The sequence below is a fragment of the Dermacentor variabilis genome, chromosome 8, assembly GCF_050947875.1.
Source record: "Dermacentor variabilis isolate Ectoservices chromosome 8, ASM5094787v1, whole genome shotgun sequence".
In the NCBI taxonomy this organism is placed as follows: domain Eukaryota; kingdom Metazoa; phylum Arthropoda; class Arachnida; order Ixodida; family Ixodidae; genus Dermacentor; species Dermacentor variabilis.
The window spans coordinates 58,614,537-58,635,033 of NC_134575.1; the positions used below are offsets into that span (position 1 = coordinate 58,614,537).

At 47.7% G+C, this 20,497-nt stretch overlaps 1 protein-coding gene across 1 annotated transcript in view; it reads right to left on the reverse strand.

The window, feature by feature from the left end:
* Positions 1 to 20,497, reverse strand: part of Cht7 (chitinase 7) — a 200,205-nt gene that overhangs the window by 41,361 nt on the left and 138,347 nt on the right. Inside the window, exon 3 of the mRNA XM_075702155.1 lies at positions 7,245 to 7,520. Within this exon, the coding sequence (XP_075558270.1) occupies positions 7,245 to 7,520 (276 nt within the window). The remainder of the gene's footprint in view (positions 1 to 7,244; positions 7,521 to 20,497) is intronic.

The window sequence follows — 20,497 nt, forward strand, 5'->3', positions numbered from 1 at the left end:
CTTCTTTCCTGAGGATCCGTTTTAGCGTTATTTTTTAACCTTCCGTTGAACGCCACCGCGATTTTCGACTAGCCACCGCAAGCTAAGTAAGGGGAAGCGGACCAATCGCAGACGCCAGCATCGCCCTCCTCATCCGGTTATCTATTTGCACTGCGCTGGCTCGGCCCCATCGAAGCCTTCTACACTTGAGCGTGCTCCTCGCATCTTGGCAGCCAATTAGATATGAAAAACCGTTCAATGTAGGTGATAGGTTATTCGTTTTGAAAGCAAACAAAAGCAACAAGAAGCGTGTTTGATTGGCCTGTTCAGACAACGCTGCAGGTCACCTCGCCGATGCTTGCGTCGGAGGTTACATAAATTTTACGTCAGGAGATTGGAATAAAAACAGACTGGAGTAGTTTTACGTTATAGGGCCCAACGCTACTGAAAGCCAGAAACACGAGGTTTAGGCAAGTTCATACACAACGCGTCATTCCCATGCTGGGTTAGCAGCCAAACTAGCATCGCGCTGAGACACTAGCTCCAGCTCTAACATGTCCATTCTATTAGGGTATATAATAGGGATAAGGTCATAAGATCGGGACCCCATGGACCTGCTTTCTCTTTGCCATCACCTGCTGGTCACATCAGGGCTGGGCAGGAAAACACAGCCTTCTTACTGAGAGAAAAAGCCTGAGTTATTTTCTTTCATATAAGCGGAAATACTTCTGTAGTTCAGTGAAAATTTTAGACATTTACAGGAGCTTATCCGAATGATCGTTCCCACAGATATCTCAGGCGCAGGTGGGATCCACGCTAACAAAAATTTTCTTTGCAGATTCTCAAATTGTATAGAGATATGTTTTAATTACTTTGGCTTACGTTTTGGAATGCCAGATTCCTGTAGTTTATTAGCAGCCCGCGTCATAATACGCCCTCACATTAGTCTAATTCCTGGCACAGGCGATCGGCTTCAGCGTTGGCAACCATGTTTCATATGCAGACATGCCGGCCTTTCCAAATTGCCCATAATGCTTGCGAAGTCAGGCTCGTTTTACAGTTTTTCAAATGTTGCGCCAAGCTTTACAAAGAATACATCCCGCTCACGAAAAAGCTTCGGATATCGGTTCCTGATCTTTCTGTTGGAAGTCGTCAAACTGCGAAAGGACGTCAAACGGACACACACTTCTAGCAAGTTTGCATGGATAAATTTGGATAAATTTGTTAAACAGGCGAAATTCACTACACTGAACTTGCTGGACAGATCACTGCGATATAAAGCAATGCGTAGCATGACAGTATTTGCTGTGCCAAGTTAGCTGCTGCTTGTGCGTTTTGTCGAAAGTTGAATCACTTTTTATGACGTACAATGTATCCCTGGAAAGGCCAGCCTTAAGCACAAGCACTTAATGAAATTTCCGCTGTCGCCCCTCCCTCCGGTGTAGCGTGCGTGCGATTACAGGAATTTTTCAGTTCACGGTTTGTCAAATCCGCATGTGTTTGTGCCGCATACGCAACGACTGAGCCGCTCTGTTTTGAGAGGAATAGAGAGAAGAAAAATCTGTATTGTAATTTTTAGGAACTCTATGTCATTTCCTTATATCTGGCATGTCTGCCTCAACCGTTTTCGCGAAACCCAGCTCAATTCTTGGCACAAATAGCCAATAGTGTCGCACTTCTGGCAGCCCATCTCAACTTTGTCCACCAATATATGTACGTCTCCGGTGATATCCCACAAGTAAGGCATATACAACGTCGGACCAGGCCAAAGAACCTGACCGGCCTTGCTTGTTTAAGAGAATACTTGTACAAATGCTAATGCGTATGCGTGATGCCTTGACTCCGCTGCACGGTGAAGGTTTCACGAACACTTTCGCCTCAGGTAAAAAACCCGCAACTTTCATTTTCTATTTAACCTTCATTACCATTTGGCAGCTGAGCCGCGTATTCCTTCATTTTCTTTAACTTCTGGCACTCAGCGGGCGCATATCAGCGCATTGGCCGCCGGCTGAGGTTGTCAATATTGCCTGATTAACTCAAGGCACGCAGCATAGTTAAGTATAGAAGCTTCATAACGCACGGCTTCGAATTTTAAATAGTCCGCATAATTGAGGATGTATCAAGGCACGTATGCCGAATCTTTATAAACCTCGTAATATGTGCATCGATAAGACTGTGTCCTTGGCAAGTTGTTTTGCACCGCCTTGGTGTTTTCAAACATTTTCTGCCATTTCCTCCATCATTATGGGACGAAGAACCGTCATGTTAAGGAATGGCTGTTAATTAGGCGATAAGGGTATAACCATTGAGCTATCTTACTGGCGTGAAAAAAAGTTGGAGTCTGTCGAAGCTACCGTTTCACCGCCACGATCCATTTATAGAATGTTCTATGTCGCCTTCTTGGAACGCGAGAGCATGATTAAGGAGGCTGATGTCATCTGCACTACCTGCATATACAAACAGGCGCGCAGCTACAGTGGCAGCGGGAAACTGCTGGCCCCGAGAAACTTCCGCTCTCTTGTTTTTGGAATCACCGTTTTCAGGAAACGTGTTATTATGCTTCCTTTTGATCAATTTACCGAATGCCTCTTTTATTGCGATAGCAATTATGTGGACACTACAAGCGCATTTCCGCCTTCGGCGTCACCGTTAGAGTTGCCGTGATACTGCGCATAAAATCCAAGTGCGAGAACACCGTGGCCGAGCGCCGTATGCTGCGTCTGCGAGTGAAAGCGTGCGAGGATGCGCCGACGATGGTGGCTCAATCCCGAGCGCGCCAGGTGGGAAGGCGGGGAGGGAGCACGCCGTCTTCAATATCGCGAAAGGCACCGGTGTAAGGGGTGAGGGAGGGGATGAAGGGAGGGGGGCGTTTTGCTCCGGCGGTGGCTGCGTATGGCGCGGCTGAGCGCGGCCGCGTGGGCCCTACCTTGAAAGCAATCTACGTTTGGGACAGAGTCAAGGTGTACCCAGTGCTGATAGCTTCGTGTGCGCTGTGTTCTCGGCGCTTAGTTCGCGTTGAAGCGACAAGCAGCACGAAGGCCAGTCCGCTCGCTGCTTCCTCGCGCCAGCATTTTGACAGCGAGTGTCCGTGGTCATCGAGTGAGATGTGTTCGGGCTCGCCTGTGCGCACGTGATACCATGCCTCTTAGTTTAGTTAGTAAGCGAATGTTTACAAGTTTTTACGCCTGATAAAACTACTATCCTCACTTCGTATAGCTGTCTCATAATTTGCTATCGCAATCGATGTTCCACCTGTCGAGCGAAAGTGCGACTCTTCCGATGCTTCCAATTGCACTTTTCTTTTGTCTGCCAAAATTATGGCACATTTCGCAACAACATTGATCTACAAGGTTGTGATCACGTGTGAACAAAAAGGGTCGAAAATACTCAGGAATCTCTATCGTCCCAATATTACGATCGCTTTTATTTACCTGCCTAACATTGTAGGTTATTTATGTACACAAGCCAATATCGCTTCCTTGCGGGCCTGTGAAGGCCAGTCGTTACGTGTTCTTTATTAATGCTGCTTAACCACTTTATATTTGTTTTTGTCTAAAGTATGGCAAAAAGAAGGAAAGAAACGACAAGACAGGAAAGATCGTGTTCTTTTTCCTAACAAAAACACATAGCGTCTCTTTCCTTTCTTGTCATTATTTGATATCATTTGGCATCTTTTTACATCACAACTCACTGACAGCTTTCAACTTCTCCTTTTGAAGAAACACCCACCAAAAGGTCATCTACGACTGCTTGCTGTCGCACTGAGAAGCAAAGCAAATTTAAGCTAGGAACTGCACCAGAAATCCCCCCGAAGGTCGCTCTTCTTCTTTGTTTGTTTTTTTTACTCAACATTCTTGTCACCTTCTATGGATTAGCCTTCCGCATTGTCAGTTCGCTCGGCGCGAAATAAGCGCTGACCACTCGTGAGTTACGTTCGATTGCTAGTGACATAGCGCGTTAAAAATGTATATCCTCCACATACATCGCACTCGAATGCCTAACGGAATTGAGCCACGTGGGGCCTTTAAGCAATGCACACGATTTACGATGCATGCTCAGAGTCAACGATAAGAGTTCGTGAATCTAGAAGGCACGCGTCAGTGAGGTAACTGTCATTCTTGATTCACGCTACCAGCGCAAGATTAGACAGGACACAAGCAAGGTACGCAGACACCAGAAACGCTATACTTCAATTAAAATGGACTTAACGCCGAGCTGCACAAGGCGATAACCGCAGAACACAGTATTAAGGCTGTGTTTGTGGTACTTGGAGCTAGTGACCCGCGCACATCTGACAGCGCTAGTTGTTCGCCGAGGAAGATTACATTCTGCGGCTAAGTATCGTGTCGCAGTCTTAATGATCGACATAGCTATCGCATGCGTAATTGACTGCATGCGCAATGAAAAAAAGAAGTAAGGGAAAAAGGAATATTGACAAATAAGAGGGTCTCCAGTAGCTATCTGCTGTATTGACCCGTTGTAGATCACTTAAGATAGGGTACTTAAGGTTCACTTAAAATGACATCAGCGGCACGAACATGCATGACATTGTGCGCATCTTTCAGCAAACATTCGTGAGTGCTTCATTACTACAGTGATACAGCATCTTATGAGTGCCCTTTGCGTCTTCCAATAGGGGATGTTCAAAGTACTGGAGAAGAGATTTTTGTAGCTGTTAGGTTACCCTACACAATATGGCCGACCTCCCACTCTCGGCACCATTGAGACGAAGTTAAGCTAGCAAACAGCAAGAGACGTTGGGAAGGATAGCAGCACCAGACGGTGCTTCCCGCTTTGTTTTCACTTTTATAGGATGACGTCCGCCATCTTATGTGGGTAAACCTAGACGCGTGGGAAAGCGCGCATGCATAATTCAGGATACGCCTTACTGCTCCAGCGGCACTAAGGGCAAGTGTTTTGTGACCAGTTTGACTCACGCCAACTAAACACTGGCCGTAAACGATGCCAATACGGGAGTCACATGTGGCCATCGGTGTATCCATGAGATTATAGGTAGTATGTTGATACAAACTACGAGGCTGCCGGGAGGACGGAAAATATACGTGCTGCGTGCAGAAGGCACATGCCAATTCTTTGCAGGAATTTCGCAGCACCATGTTACTTTTGTTGCTCCTTCGTGGGAAAAAAACCCTGGTGTACACCGATGTGCATCCAACCCTGATATACATCGATATACACGGCTCCCTCTGAAGTCCAGCTTGGGAAGTGCCAGTGCAAAATTCGAAGCCCAAACACGCATCCCGGTCGTAGCATGCCTTGCCAAGCATGCCTTCGCCAAGCGACCGTTTTGTAGCCCATCTCAAGACATGGCCATAATAACGGGATCTCCAGAGCCAATTATGCAACGGTGCCAGTGGAAACTTACCTACGACACTGCGGTAGATTGTCATCTCGGTACGAGAAAAAAAATAAGACAGACACTTGGGAAGACTCCCACATTCCTTAAAAAAAACTACTTTGCAATTAAATATGAAGTCGGCTACCCAGCAGTGTGCAATCTACAATGCCATCACTTTGAGCGTTCGCGCAAAGAGAATCGCACTGTTTTTCGCGACATCGTTGAAGGCTGTAGAGAGCCGTTCTGTAAGATTATCACCTCTCGCCGTCGACAAAACCTCGCGAGTTGGGCTGGAAGCGTGCAATCCGTGTATGCTAAGCAGGCCTTTTGTTTATATGTACGAAAGTCCTGGTGCCGGTCTTCTAGAGCTACAGTGAGTGCGATAGCTGCGCGCGGAAGCAACTCTTGCCGATGAAACGAAAAGAAAAAAAGAAAGTCAAAAGAGCAGGGAAACTGCAGAATGCCCTCAGCCGAAAGCCGCATTGTCCTCGGATGTTTCAAGATGGCACGGCACGATTTCGAAGAAAGTCGCCGCCGTTTCGAGGACAGTTCCAGTGCGGTGCTCGGCGGGAGAACTATTGCAAGTGCAGTGGTCGCTAACGGGCGCAGCCGTCGAGGAGGGGATGCGTTTTAAAAGCAACGCCCTTGCTGATAAGTGTAAGAAGCCGACTGCTTCTTCTGTGCCCCCGGTATATAACTGCGCAGAGGTAAGGGTGTTTTCCGGGGAGATCCACACGGGAGATTCACTTTGTGCTAGATTCCTCGCCAGCACCGCCGTGAAGAATGGGCCCGAGCGACTGCTATCACGTTCTGTGCATGTTAATCACGTGGGTGGTGCGCTTCGGAAACCGAAGGCCTCGGGTGAGGCTATGTATAGTGCGGATATTCACGCCAGTAGGTTGAATTCATGTAATTTTTTTTGTCTTTCAGCAAGACCGTTCTCACGTCATTCGTAGAACCTCTCTCTCCCTCATTCGATGTCCGTACATATCTGTCGCTTGAGGAAGTCATTTACGTGACGATCCCAACCTTCTAGCCATCGCCCTTTTACCGCCACTCATTCTTCAATGGCTGTCTCTCGGCGGTTTCCTCTGTTCTTGTTCCCCAGCGCTCAGGGTTTATTTTTTTCCACGACATTCTTCTATCAGAGCTGGTGAAGAAAAAAAATAACTCCAACATAGATCGTACATTGAGACTATCTTGTGAGATGGTGTTTCGTTGCACATATCCGGCACATCGCTATGAGCCTTGCTTCTGTGGCTTCGGAACTCGGCCGACGACGTTAAACTATAAACTTGCTCCGAATTTATTAATACACTTCTCGGTTCCTTCAGTGAAAATAGCACGGTACGAAGAAACGTTTACGACGCTTCGCGCTTGAACCAAATGAGGCAAGGTGTCGCTAGCAGATGTGTTGCTTGCTGCAGGCTGCCTGGATGCAAGTCGTGTGCTTGCAGGTGCGCTGCATCTCACGTCTCTCGTATTTCAGTGCTCTGTTAACGATCATAGTGTGCGGACCGGTCTAATTGTTGCATTAGGTTGTTGTGATCTCTCCTTATAATGTTACGCTGCCTCAGTCAGTTGTCGATAGCTGTAGCTAAAATTGAAATCGCATTATTTTGTGACACACCATGTAAACGTTCGCACGCCTCCTCCTTTTCTTGTTAGTCTATTGAAGAATTTGGTAACGTTTGTTTGCTTTTCTACTGCCACATGTTTTCTCTAGCCGGTCTTTACGGCATCCAAAAAACATTTACGCTCATGCATGGTTCAAGTTTTTCAGTACACTCAAGAAGCGCTCAGCCGGTACTCACGAGTAAGGTTCGTTATTCTGCTCACATAAATTGTCGGTGCCTTTGTTAGCTCCTTTGTGCTTTAAATGTCCGCGTATATAACTCCAACTCACCGACAGCGAGAAGGACCTTGAGGTTGGGGTTCTTCTTCTTGAGGTCGATGACCCTCTCGTAGAGGCCCTTCTTGCCGTTCTTGGTGTCGTCGGCGGCATCGAAGGAGGACAGCTTGTGCTTCTTCATCCAGCCGAAGGCGTAGATTATATGCGTGCACAGCGTCGGGTCAATGTCCTCGGGTAGGAACTTGCCATCACCCTGGCGGTACTGTGCCCAGTTGGTGAAGTAGCAGACGATCTTCTTGCCCGTGTTGCCACCGCTGGGTACCGAGGGACCTGCGGTACAGAAGACAGAAAGGTCACATTAACAGGTACATCAGCTGCCATGCGGTCAAAAAACGTCATCTGGCACTGATATATCATACATCTGGCACGGAGACATACGGATGCACATACCGCCTGGGTTACCACGACGTGAACAGACCATGCTGTACCGTCTGCGGCTAGGCGTTGCCTTTACGAACTCATACGCTTTCCTTATTGGAATAGCCAACAGCCCCACCTGCGCCACATGCAACAGCAATGAGAGGTTAGCACATATTATCTGTGTCTGCCCTCGATATAGTGCCCAGAGACAAGTGCTGTGCAGAGTACTGGACCAGGTGGACAATCGCCCACTATCAGAACTCAAAGCTTTGGGTCAGTACTCCCACAGAACATCCGCGCTGAGGGCCTTACTCGCGTTATTAGGGTTCCTGCGGTCTGCAGAGCTTCACAATAGACTTTAAGAACACGGCCCCTTACCGCTCTGTAGTGTACGCGGTTTGGTCGTGCTCGTCTCTATTTTTTTTCTATCTCCCCCTTACGCTGTCTTTCTCTTTTTATCCCCCCTTCACCTTTCTCCCCGTGCAGGGTAGCCAACCGGAACTGCCTCTGTTTAACCTCCCTGCCTTTACTTATTCATCTGTGATACCCTCAAGGTACATAATTGTATATTGCAGAGGAAGGGGCGAGAATACATTCCAAGAGTAAAAAATACAGGATTCCATCTCTACCCCTCTCTCTCTCTCTCTCTCTCTCTCTCTCTCTGGCACGGATGAACAGCCCATGCTTGCGGTTATGAGTCGCGCATGTTATGTGGCGCTAGATGCCAACGAAAAGTTTTGACGCACAGCTAAATAGAATACCACTGAACCCACGGCATTGCGGTATCGTCGTAGTCGTTAATTTAATGTAGGCTTTTGAAGATAACTGGGTGGAAAGAAAGGTGAAGCGCAGCAAATAAAGCGAAAAGAAATGTAGCGTAAAATTCCAAATGGTTATAGTGACACGGTCCGTCTATATTAAACAAGAACTAATTTTCGGCTTTTGATAGACTGCACTGTGGCATCACGTGTTACGAGGCGAAGCAGGGACTTCTCCCGCTTCCTTGGCATAGTGACCCAAATGACGAAGTGACTTATTCTGATGCTCCGGATAATAAACCGGGCATTCGAATCTCAGTTCCTAAGGCCACTCTACTTTGATAGCACCTCATTCATGAAAGGTTCCTGCGCATGCTCTCTGGAAAGCGGTAAAAAACGCTCTTATACGTGATTTGCATAGCTGGACAGAAACTAACGGAATCGCGAAATTTTTCACAAAAGGCCAGTAGTTTTCTTCAAATAATCGTTCATTGTTGAGAATTTCGGCTTCCTAATATATGCAGTGCAATAAATCTAAATATAGAGAGTAATACTCTCTGCGTGCATCTTACTGTGCGGGCTATGCCTGTTTAACTGCTTCATTGGGATGGCAGATCTTGGGACTGTGCGTATTATCGAGCGCATAAATTACAGTTTAGAGGTCTATGTTTTGCATGTAAAAAGGTGAATCTTACAATTTAAATGTTCTCTGCCGCAAGGAGCCCTTCAAGGTGTGCGACGTATGCTTTAGAATTCTATACCAATAATAATGAGTCGCAACTTTGACTGGTAGCAAAGAGCCCTCCGTCACCTCCGGACTTGTTGGCGTACCGTTATACCTTCTGCCGGAATTATGCGGTTAATTGTGCTTGGTGACCTAATCGAGATCGTCCGTACAATGACGAACCAGACGACTGCGTATATTTCGACGTCGAAACGCAATGTAATTAGAATTTCAAGTACGCGCTCTAGGAATGTCCACCCCCGGCGTATGAGGTCATATCGCGTGCACACGGAAATAGAACCTCGTGCCTAGCTGTCTGATGATCCGTGATCGCTTCCCCTTGCGTTACCCAGTTACATACTCATCGCGAACTGCGGCCACCGGCACGAATAGACGCTCTTTACGTGCACCCTGTAGGTGCGTCGAAGCTACCAGCAATCAAAGATGAAAGCACGCGTTTTGCAAGCTGAGCGAAGAGCAGCGATTACCAAAACGCAGGCAATCGCGCTCTTCTCGTGTCTTCTGCATCGAGGTCAGCCCGCAGCAGCAGACGGGTACTGCGCGCGCGTGCCGAATTAATTCGGCGGTCGTCTGCTGGTCTGTACGCGCTGCAGAAGGCGCGCGCGATCCGCCTAAAGCAGACGGGCACGAATGCCTACGGAGGCCTTCGCTGCAAGTGGCTTTGCGACGTGTACTCGGTGTACGAAATTTTCTCTTGTTTCTTGCTGCCACAGAGCATGCGCTCTTCTGCGCATGCCATCGAGGAAAGCTGAACTCAGCGTAAGGTCGACGGCGCTTCTGCTGAACACCGGCTGCGCAAATGTCGCGAACGACATGGCGCCCGCTCGTGTAGAGTACAGCACGCGCGAGATCATCGTTGCTAAATGAGTGGTGTAGTCACTGCGTGCAGCACTGTGGAGCCTACGAGGCTCACTGATGACGTCCCAGGAGCGTGAACAACGGTTTTTCTTTTTTTTAGATTTCGCAACCTTTACGGATCATACTTGGGGCTGGTAAACGCACACGTGTGCCAAAGCGATATCTATGCACCGCGTGGCATGAAGTCTATTTAATTTGGACTTTGGGAAGCAACACAGGGTATAGAGCAAGGTGTGTGAGCGGGGTAGTTGGTTTTCCATATTGTTATCGATAGTGGTATGTGACAAAGGTATTTCCTATTCACTGAAGTGAGGTCTACTATTTGCGATCGACTCTTAAGGACACACAGCTCAGTCACTGTCAGAGGCAAGTGGACATCGATGCTGAGGTTAGCCCGACCCGAAAACACTTTCGCTGTCGGAATACCCCATAATGAAAACGACAAGCAGCCACAGAAATCAAACGCCGGCGACGAAAAATAAATGCGAGCGTGATCGCGGAGGACGCATAGGGCGAGAGAGGTTGGCGAGGGCGCACCACGTGGTTAGTCCTAACTTGCACACGCCGACGTATGGTGACCCACATCTTCCAACGGGGTTGCCTGCCAATCTTCTCTGGCTCGCGCCTCTCTTCTTCACCGCTCTTTACAAAAGACCAGTCCCGAGCACGCCGTCGTCACCGCCACAGTTGTTTATTTTCACTTGCCCTCAACCGCACCACTACGTCGTTCCCCCGGCCCGAAGGTGTTCTTGTCTTTGCCGCGCCAGTGAAGGTGCACACAGACGACGTCTTCGGGCATGAATGCACTGCTGATGACGACGACGACGGTTGAAAAGCGCGTCTGCCCTCCGCGCACAGCACCCTCCTGTGACAAGAGAAGCCAGCACTGCAACGCCCCCCCCCCCCTCCCCACTCTGCCGCAGGGCCCTTTTCTGTCGGCTCGCATGCCAAACGCTGACGTAAGAACGGTCACGCTCCTTCGCAGAAGGCGACCGTGTCATCGAGACGCGCGGTATATACGCAACTACCAGCACAAGCCGCCATCTTGGCTAATTAGAAGCGCGCGTGTTCTTCCCGCTACGCGAGGAAGTGAAAGGCTCGCCCACATAGCCGCCGCGCGCTGCAGAGAAGTTCGAGCTGGGATCAACGTCGCGTCTCTTTTCTTGTTTCGTCTCACCGGGCAGCCCTCGCCGTTTAGAGAGGCTCGGCATTACGGCGTCGACGAGGTGATGGGGAAATACATAGACTGAAGGCTCTCGGGCAGTCTCCACGAGCGACAAGCTTTTGTCCCGCCACCATGAATGGTTTGATACCGCCGAGAGGTTCGGGTGAGGCCTAAGCGGCGACGGCGCGGCGCTTTTGTGGTCGATGGGCGGCCGTGTTAGCCGCTCCGGTGTTGACACGCGCTCTCACTCTGGAATGTTTGCGGCCTCGGCGTTAGCGCGAGCGCCGCAAATTGAAGTACAGTGTACATACGTGCGTGAGGGGGAAAAAATAAAAGAGGCGCTCTTTTCTCGCGCTTACGCGGCCATTTCGTTTCGTTTTCCTTCCGTCTGTTGCACGGGGTCAGGTCGTCGGCGTCGGCGTTGGAAAGACGGAGGCGTGATTGACGGTTTCGTCCGACACAGCGAAAGGGGCTCACGGTACGGGGTGCTAATCGCTGCCCCGCCAGCCGAAAGGAAAGAAATTCAGAGGGCACGAGTAGGAGGCAAAGAGGAGTGGAAGGAATGATCACAAAAGTAAAACCGTAAACTAAAATCGGTTAACCCTCGGTTGATAGGGACCCTCGGTTAACCCCCTTTCTTCTCGTTTATTCATAACGAGGGTCTCGAATCCGGCTACATTGATGCCTTCAGGTAGCATATGTGGGTTTATTGACCAGTTGCCTTCACCCAAAAGAGATCACGTTCTCGTGACGCCTGCGGCAAAAAAGGACGTCCCACGTCCGTCGCCAAGGTCTGTGTGTGGTGGCGCTGGCTAACACTCCCAGGGTTCTACTAGGACACATAAATACCCAAGAAAGTGGATGGGAAAACAGCGCCGCGGTAGCTCAATTCGTAGAGCATCGCACGCGAAATGCGAAGGTTGTGGGTTCGGTTCCCACCTGCGGCAAGTTGTTTTTTCATCCACTTTAATTTCCATTAATTCTTCGTTTCTTTATTTTCATTTATTAAGCACAAGTAATTTCCCCTATGTTGTCCTTGGTGTCAATGTTTGTTGGCTTCTTATGATATGACTATATATATATATATATATATATATATATATATATATATATATATATATATTCTTTTTTCTTTTTTTTTTACTACTACGATGGCAATTATACGGATACTCTAGGCGCGTTTTAGCCATCGCCATCTTCACCGAGGTGCTGGTGACGAGCAAGGTCTACGTGCGAGCAAGATGAACGGCCCGTGTGTCCCCTATTTGTGGTCACGTGAACCCCTGTGGGAGCAAGGGGCGAGCAGGCGATGGCGAGCCGAGAAGACTGCTTTCTCATGCAGGAAGGAAAGAACCTCCACGGTCACATGGCGCGCGCCGCTTTCCCCACGCGCGCAAGGTTTGCGGTCACGTGATCAATCCCGCGCTGCCCCTCGGTCAGGCTAGAGGAAGCGATCGCGCTTCTGGTCCTGTAGTCCAGCCATGGCTGCGTCTAGTCCAGGCGGCGCGTCGTATATTAGAGGTCTTCTGCTGCGGTCGTCAGGGTCGACGGACAAGCATGCAAAGGCGAGCCGAGAAGGCTTGTATCTTTAGGTGCGCTATGATCGAGCCCACCCGGCGTTATACGTCACGTGATCCAAGTTTTGGAGACGGGACACAGTTGAAACGGTGAAGCAGTACTGACAGATTGCGTTTAACCCTGTTTAGTTCATTTTCAACCTAGGAACACATTGACGTCGTAAATACTGACCCAAGCTCTCTCTGCCTACGAATTGCAATTCGAAATTGATAACCGCAATTCGAAACTTGGCATTGCTAACTTTCAGTTGCACTCTTCAATTACAGCCTGCGCGAGTGCATTACAAAGAAATTGAGTTTTTACGGAGAGCCTGCTGCCCCCTATAGCTTCGCGCAATGCTGTACATTTAATGTAAACGTACACAAAGAGGTACCGTAGTTCAAGGCTTATGTGGCACCACCTATAACCGACTAAATCAATAAGAAACTACAGAAGGTATTTGACTAGCGACGAGCAAATTCATTTTAGGTTGATTAACGCAATTATAGTATTCCTTTTCCTTCGTATACATAGCACTCATTTACGCTTCCCTGCCTAGCTATTAGATCTTGTATTTCCTTACTGTATTTCTTATGTTTTACCAACATTCCGTTTCTCTACACTGAGCACTTGTTATATAGTTGTTCGTCCTGCTGTCAATAATGTGGAAGAAATTAAAAGGCGTGAAAAGAAAAATGAAACCTACAGTCTGCCTATGAGGGTCCTTTTAGTGAGTGACATTGAAATAATCTTGGCCATCATTCAGTTTTATTATTATTATTATTATTATTATTATTATTATTATTATTATTATTATTATTATTATTATTATTATTATTATTATTAAAAGCAGTTTATCATGGCATGACCACTTGGCTTACGTTTGTGCCAGGCTACGGAAAGTTTCATGGCTACTCTTTAATATCACATCTTTGGCTCCAATGTATGTGAAGAAAAGTATAATATACACTTGCGTATAGTGTTCTTAGATATGGAATCACATTTATTGCGCCATGTCCTTGCCGTTGGCATTGCCGAATTGACAGCATCTTAATAAACATGTTAAACAGCATTCTGTGTAAATAACATATCCCATCCGGGCCGGACGGACATTTTCCGGTTCTTACGTCTACCTTTGTTCCATTCTCTCACGGTTCTTCAAATGGTTGTGCAGCGCCACTTTTGGAATTCAGACTTTTTTAATTATATATGATGCTGACCGGAAATTGCTAAGGACCATTCAATATTATGTACCGCGGAGCTTAACAAAGTATGGAAAGGCAAGACGGTGTGCTTATGTGCCTGACATATTTAATGGCTTACCAAAAGAAGTTTTTACTGTAACCTCTATGCGGAACCTAAAAAAGCATTTGAGAACGTTGTGTTGATTGTTGAATTATCTGCGGTTGAGCTCAGAAGTATGAGATTATATATTTTGAGTGTTGTTTCCTTGGAGTTGGCACTGCTATCCTTGGTACTGGTTTCGTGATTGCTTTCTTTTTCTATTTCTTCAGCTGACCCTATTGTTCCTTTCAATCAATGTTCTGTTTGTTATTGCCATTTTGTTACCGCTGCCGTAAACTGCCGGGCCCAGTCTTTCAAGCCTCCTGTTGGCTTTGACGGGCCTGAACCTCTCTGTATCCGCTACAAAGTGGCAATATATTATTATTATTATTATTATTATTATTATTATTATTATTATTATTATTATTATTATTATTATTATTATTATCATCTTCTTCTTCTTCGGGAAGACGTTCCCGACTGCTTGGTGGTATGGTGTCGGCTGCTCTTCTTAATTCATATACGTGCTCTCCAAAAAAAAATTAACACAACGAACAAGAGAAAGAACATAGCAATTACAGTGCTAAAATTCGCACACAGACGCAAAGCATAACTCGGCAGGAACAAGTCTTCGCGAACACTTAACAGAATTAATGTCTCCACATTTGAAGTGCTAGCGACGTCCCTCGCTCCGCACCCGAGCACCGAACCCTCGAGCCTTCGCGCCCAGCATCAAGCAAGCAGCCGCACAACCGCTGATCCACGCACACCGGTCGGGTAAGCGGAATCGAACTCTGTATGTATGCGCGCACGTGCGAGAAGATTAACTCGGTCGTGCGTCTTTTTCCGATTCGCACCAGCAGCCTCGGCGACGCAAGGAGATATCAGCCGCCCATTTCCCCGGAAAGAAGAAAAGTGGGCGGACGACTTCCGGCGCTCCACCCGACGCTGTTAGTGCCGAAGATAATTCTATTTCCGAGAAGAAAGAAATGCGAGACGTGGCGGCACCGCGGTCACTTCCGCGCGTCGGTCACGACGACTACTTGAGGGCAGATTTCCTTTTGTTCCTTTGTTTTTTTTTTCTTTCTTGTCTGCCTGTTTCCGCGAAAATTGCCGCGGAAAGGGCTTCTAGCGACTTGTTGTGGTCCCTACACCTTGTTGAATTACCTGTCTGCGGTGAGGCCGTGTCCAAAGCCGGCTGTTTCGTTTCGAACAGGCGACTGAACGCGGAAACAAAAATGCGCGTAAGTGCACGAAAACGAGCCCCAACAATACACAGAACCAGAGGTGTTATTTGTGTTCGTCCATAACGATAACTTCTGTGCCAATTTTCTCCCTTTTTCGTGAGAGTTCACAAACTTCTGAGTTTCTTTCACAGCGCGCTGTCATTCACTTGATTGGACATTCGCTGTGTTATACTTAAGATGCGCACCTTAATGCTTCATCGCCGCCATTTCTTCGGCTGCTTCGTCTAAACTTGAGACTCTCAAATTAGGCTGCGCTGTTTCCACCACTGGCCATCGTGCCAAGGACACTCGGAAAAGTCGATTCACCGAGTCTGAGAGAAAGGAAGGCAGCTAGAGTGAAGGCAGCTAGTGATCTAGCTCTCTAGCTAGAGAGCTAGAGAGCTAGAAGGCAGCTAGTGCGGGTGGCCCTAATAAGTCTTATTTCGTTGGCCCCATTGGTTGAGGGAGTCTAACTAGAGTCCCATTTTTGTGTGTCCGACCAGAAGTGGCGTCAAGGTGAATACTTAAGTTTGGATTAATTTTCGTTAATTTACTTCCAGCGGTAACTACAATACCACGTGCAATTGAATCTAAGTACACGAGCGTCTTCTTTTGTTGTTGTTGGCATTTAGAGTCCACTAAAACGAGGCCGCTGAGGTCGGCATCGAACCCACAACCTCGTCTTCAGGGGCGCAGCACCATAGCCACTGATCTACCACACCACCTAAGTGAAGAGGAGAAATGAGGTTCATATGAACAAAACCACACGTTGCTTCAGTGAACAAGCTGTACAAGCCAGAAGTTTGTTCCTTATGCAGAAACTGGGTGACCTTGCTCTGCGTCTCTGTCCTTCTCGTTCAGCTTGCGCTACAACAAAATAAGATATGCCGTACCAACAAGCTATCCTATACGAGCCGTCAGGGGAGGACGGTTCGGTTTTAGGGACCTGTTTCTCGCCATGGCAACGCTCACTTAAAGAAACAGCCGTTCGGGGCTTCGGGCGAGAAAGATATGTACAAGCAATCACAGCAAACTATACTGCCCTTCACTTGAGGCAACGTGCTCTCGCTGGATCATTTACAAACAGATGCTGTCATCTGAACCAGTTGACTGTCGCGATGCTGAGGCTTGGAAGAGTCTCCAGCGTTCATGCTACCGACTGTGAGTGGGACACAGTTTCTGCCCTCCCTCGCCCTCACCCGCAGTGTACTGCCACCTACCAAGAGCAAGCAGAGAAGCCCTGCAAGAGGGGCACTGATCTTTGCGCAGCTAAATCGAGTAGCGTATGTACAACGTCTCAGAGAAAACAGCGGCCTCGATTCGTCACGCTGACATCCTTGTCGCTGGTCAATGTGCGCGCATGTAGGCGTGCCTGACTTCCAAATGCAGCCTGTCGACTCCGTACTGCGAGATCCAGCTTTCCTCCGTGACTAGCATATGCGGCAACACCCACCTGACTGTCGTGCCGTTGCCGGAGCTGCCGCGTGTTCTGCGCGTGCTGCAGCGACGCCTCGCGGGAAAGGGAAGAAAATCATACGAGTGCCGGGTCTAAACGTCGCCCCACGCCTCAGACGCACGACGAAGACGCTGCAACTAGGGCCACCGCTCGACCAAGTCAAGAAGTAGCAAAAAGCTAGCGCGGCAGACGACGCCTTAAGACTTGCTTTCCCTGAAGCAGACGACACGGGAGCAGCTCGACACTGCTTGCAGATGACATCCACAGGACAAATGTCGTGATGCCTGTGTTTCCATTCGGTTCAGTCGTTTGTTTTGTATTAGTCATATGCATGGCTGCATCTATATCTGTTTGTTTGGTTGGTTGGTTCTTGTTTGTTTGTGTGTTTCCTTGTTTGCTAGCTTGTTCTAGATTTGCTTGTTCATTCAAGGAAATGTGACGTATTGACTTGGGTTTCGAATCGGTGGCACGAAGCTAAGACATCAGGAATGGGGCAGAAGTAGAGAATCCCTTGTTCTAGATGTTTGAACTGATCGCGTCTGCCTGCACAGAACACGCAGGAAACGATGGTATATTCTTCGAACTTCAAACTGCCAGTCCAACAAGTTACATAGTTGAAAGAGACACACAAACCCGCTTTGAAGTGCTTTTATTTCACTTTGCGTGCGACGAAGATTATTTACCCCGAATAACCAAATCTAGTCATTCCAACTCAATCTAGCCATTCCTGTTGCTTCTTTCCTTTTACTTGTGCGTGTGGGTACGTGCGTGTGCTTGTCTGTTTGCTTGTTCGTCCACGTTTCACGTTTGCCTTTCTCGCTTCATATCTCCACATCAATATTCTGAACAATCGTTCAATCATCCTCAAGAAATAATTTTGCCATATTGCCCTCAACGTCACCAACTCCTTTCTTTCGGATTGCAGACAATCTCCGCGGTTGCTGACACATCGATCCTGCACAAGGGTCACGTACTGAAAGCACTTCGCCCAGTCGGGTTGATTACTGCACAACGGTTCGTGCTTATCGGTGTTTCGTATCATGCATTGTCTCACGTGCGCTTACAAAACATTGCGTGACTGCCAGAGCCGAGAAAGAGCTCGCTTCCTTCGAGCTGACATTATCCGGGCACTGCGAAAGTATGCCTTAAGCACGGTTACGCCTTGCCAGTGTACGACGACGGGAATTAATCGCTGTACTTCATTGTTGCGCAACAATCCGACGATCGTCATCGCGCTTCGAAACAAGTCATTCTCATTAGAATTGAAGCAAAGAACGCACTGCAATCCATAGTGCAGTGAAATATCCGTCTAACACCTTCACTTATTGCCCCCTTCCACTATGAAGTTGATACGCTTCATTCTTGCTTTCCCGAACTTGCTCAAAACTTGCTTTCCCGAACAGCTGCCAGTACAGCACAAATTGCTTTGAAGGACTAGAACGCGTTATTGTCATATGCATGCAGGGATACTGAATTTTGGTTTGGTTAGGTTAGGACCGCTGTTATGTGCTTCATAATGTGGGCGACTCTACGTGGAAAAGCATTCCGTTTATCCTGTGCTGGTGAACCAAGGCTCAAAGAGTTTATCAGGAATATGACCTTATTGCATGCCACGTAGAACAACCGGCACGCTAAGTAACCATGCATAATTAGGAAGCCTGTAAAATATATTATGAAACCTAAAATTGCATTGTTTTTTTTCAATGCTTCCGCACACTTCACCTCTGTTCCTATGCCAAACAGTGATTGTTTTACATCGGAACGACCATGTCTTCAGTAACACAACGTACCTCAGCAATTGACCAAGTAGAGCTCTAAAACTTGTTTTACTTATATACGAAAGAGCAGGACTGACGAGGTTCTGAAGTTCTGCAGTGCGGAATGAGGCATTTTCATGTATTTAAGTGCTAAAAAATTATAAATAACACTGCATTATATGGCACTTGAAGCTGTAAGTTCTTGCACGATGAAACTCGAAAGGTATAATCCTGCGATGACACAGGCAACTCACGAAGAACACGCGCACTATGTTCCCTTGTAACTTAGAAGAGGAAGAGTGTTGGCGTAATCCAGTTAGTGAATCGTGATTTGGCAACGTACCGAAAAGAATACACGGGATGAACGCACGGACCCCTTCGTGTTCTCTTTCTTCGTCCCGTGTGTTCTTTACGGAAACTTCCCAAATCATTTTCCCTTGTTTGTGCCGATGTCGTGAGCTTGATCCCTCGCCCCTGCCGTACAGTTTTTATGGCGGCGAAAGGCAGAATTGACCGTAAAGTTGAAACCAGTTAGGCTTTTAAGAACCATAGAGGGTCAAAATTAATTCTCAGCAACTCGCTACCCTGGCTCTGACGTTCAAGAGGATGCATGAGAGGTTTGCAGAAAAAACAGTCGCACAGACTGTATTCTAGCATCTCATCGCAAAGACAGGCATTCCAGAGAGCGTTTTCGGCCATTCCAATGCGAAATGAGTGAGATTTCGTGAATTCCACCCCTAGCCATAAGCGATAAAGCAGAGGGGCCTCTCTTCGGCGGGGTCCAGTTGGCATGCGGAGATGCATCAAAGAGGGCAGGTGGTATTGACGATTGCTCCGGTTTGTCTGGCTGCTTGGTGTGCACCATAGGGAGAGCGCGATCTCCTGTGCAAGTAGTCAAAGTCTGTTGGCTGTGTCGGACCGTGAAAGAGGTATAGCCTCTTCTTGTGTGTCTTCAAGAGCTGCCCGAGAAGCATTGTCGGCGTCTTCGTTTCCTATGACGCCGCAGTGACTTGGCAACCACTGAAACGTCACGTGGTGTGCTTTCTCATGTGATTTATTGAGTAGGCATCTAATATCGAATACGAGCTGTTCGTATGGTCTGCGACGCAGAGCTGATAGCACAGATTGTAGGGCTGCCTTTGAGTTACTGAAGATTGACCATTATAGAAGTGGTTCCCGATTTACGAAACAAAGTGCAACGCAAAGAGCAGCTAGTTCCGCAGATGTCGATGTCGTTGGGTCATCATCATCATCAGCCTGATTACGCCCACTGCCGGGCAAAGGCCTCTCCCATACTTCTCCAATAATTCTCTGGAAGTGGTAACGCAATACATCTACTTAGGGCAGGTAGATACCGCGGATCCGGATCATCAGACGGAAATAATCAGAAGAAAAGAATGGGCTGGAGCGCGTTTGGCAGGCATTCTCAGATTATGCACAGCAGGTTGCCATTCTCCCTCAAGAGAAAAGTGTATAATACCTGTGCCTTACCAGTACTCACCTACGGTGCAGAAACTTGGAGGCTTACGAAAAGGGTTCTACTCAAATTGAGGACGACGCAACGAGCTATGGAAAGAAGAATGATGGGTGTAACGCTAAGGAATAAGAAAAGAGCAGATTGGGTGAGGGAACAAACGCGAGTTAATGACATCTTAGTTGAAATCAAGAAAAAGAAATGGGGGGGCATGGACAGGACACGTAATGAGGAGGAAAGATAACCGATGGTCATTAAGGGTTACGGACTGGATTCCAAGGGAAGGGAAGCGTAGGAGGCGGCGGCAGAAAGTTAGGTGGGCGGATGAGATTAAGAAGTTTGCAGGGACGACATGGCCACAATTAGTACATGAGCGGGGCAGTTGGAGAAGTATGGGAGAGGCCTTTGCCCTGCAGTGGGCATAACCAGGATGATGATGATGATGATGATGGTGGTGGTGGTGGTGATGATGATGATGATGATGATGATGATGATGATGATGATTATGATGATGATGATGATGATGATGATGATGATGATGATGATGATGATGATGATGATGATGATGATGATGATGATGATGATGCTTCTCCAACTACCCCGGTCA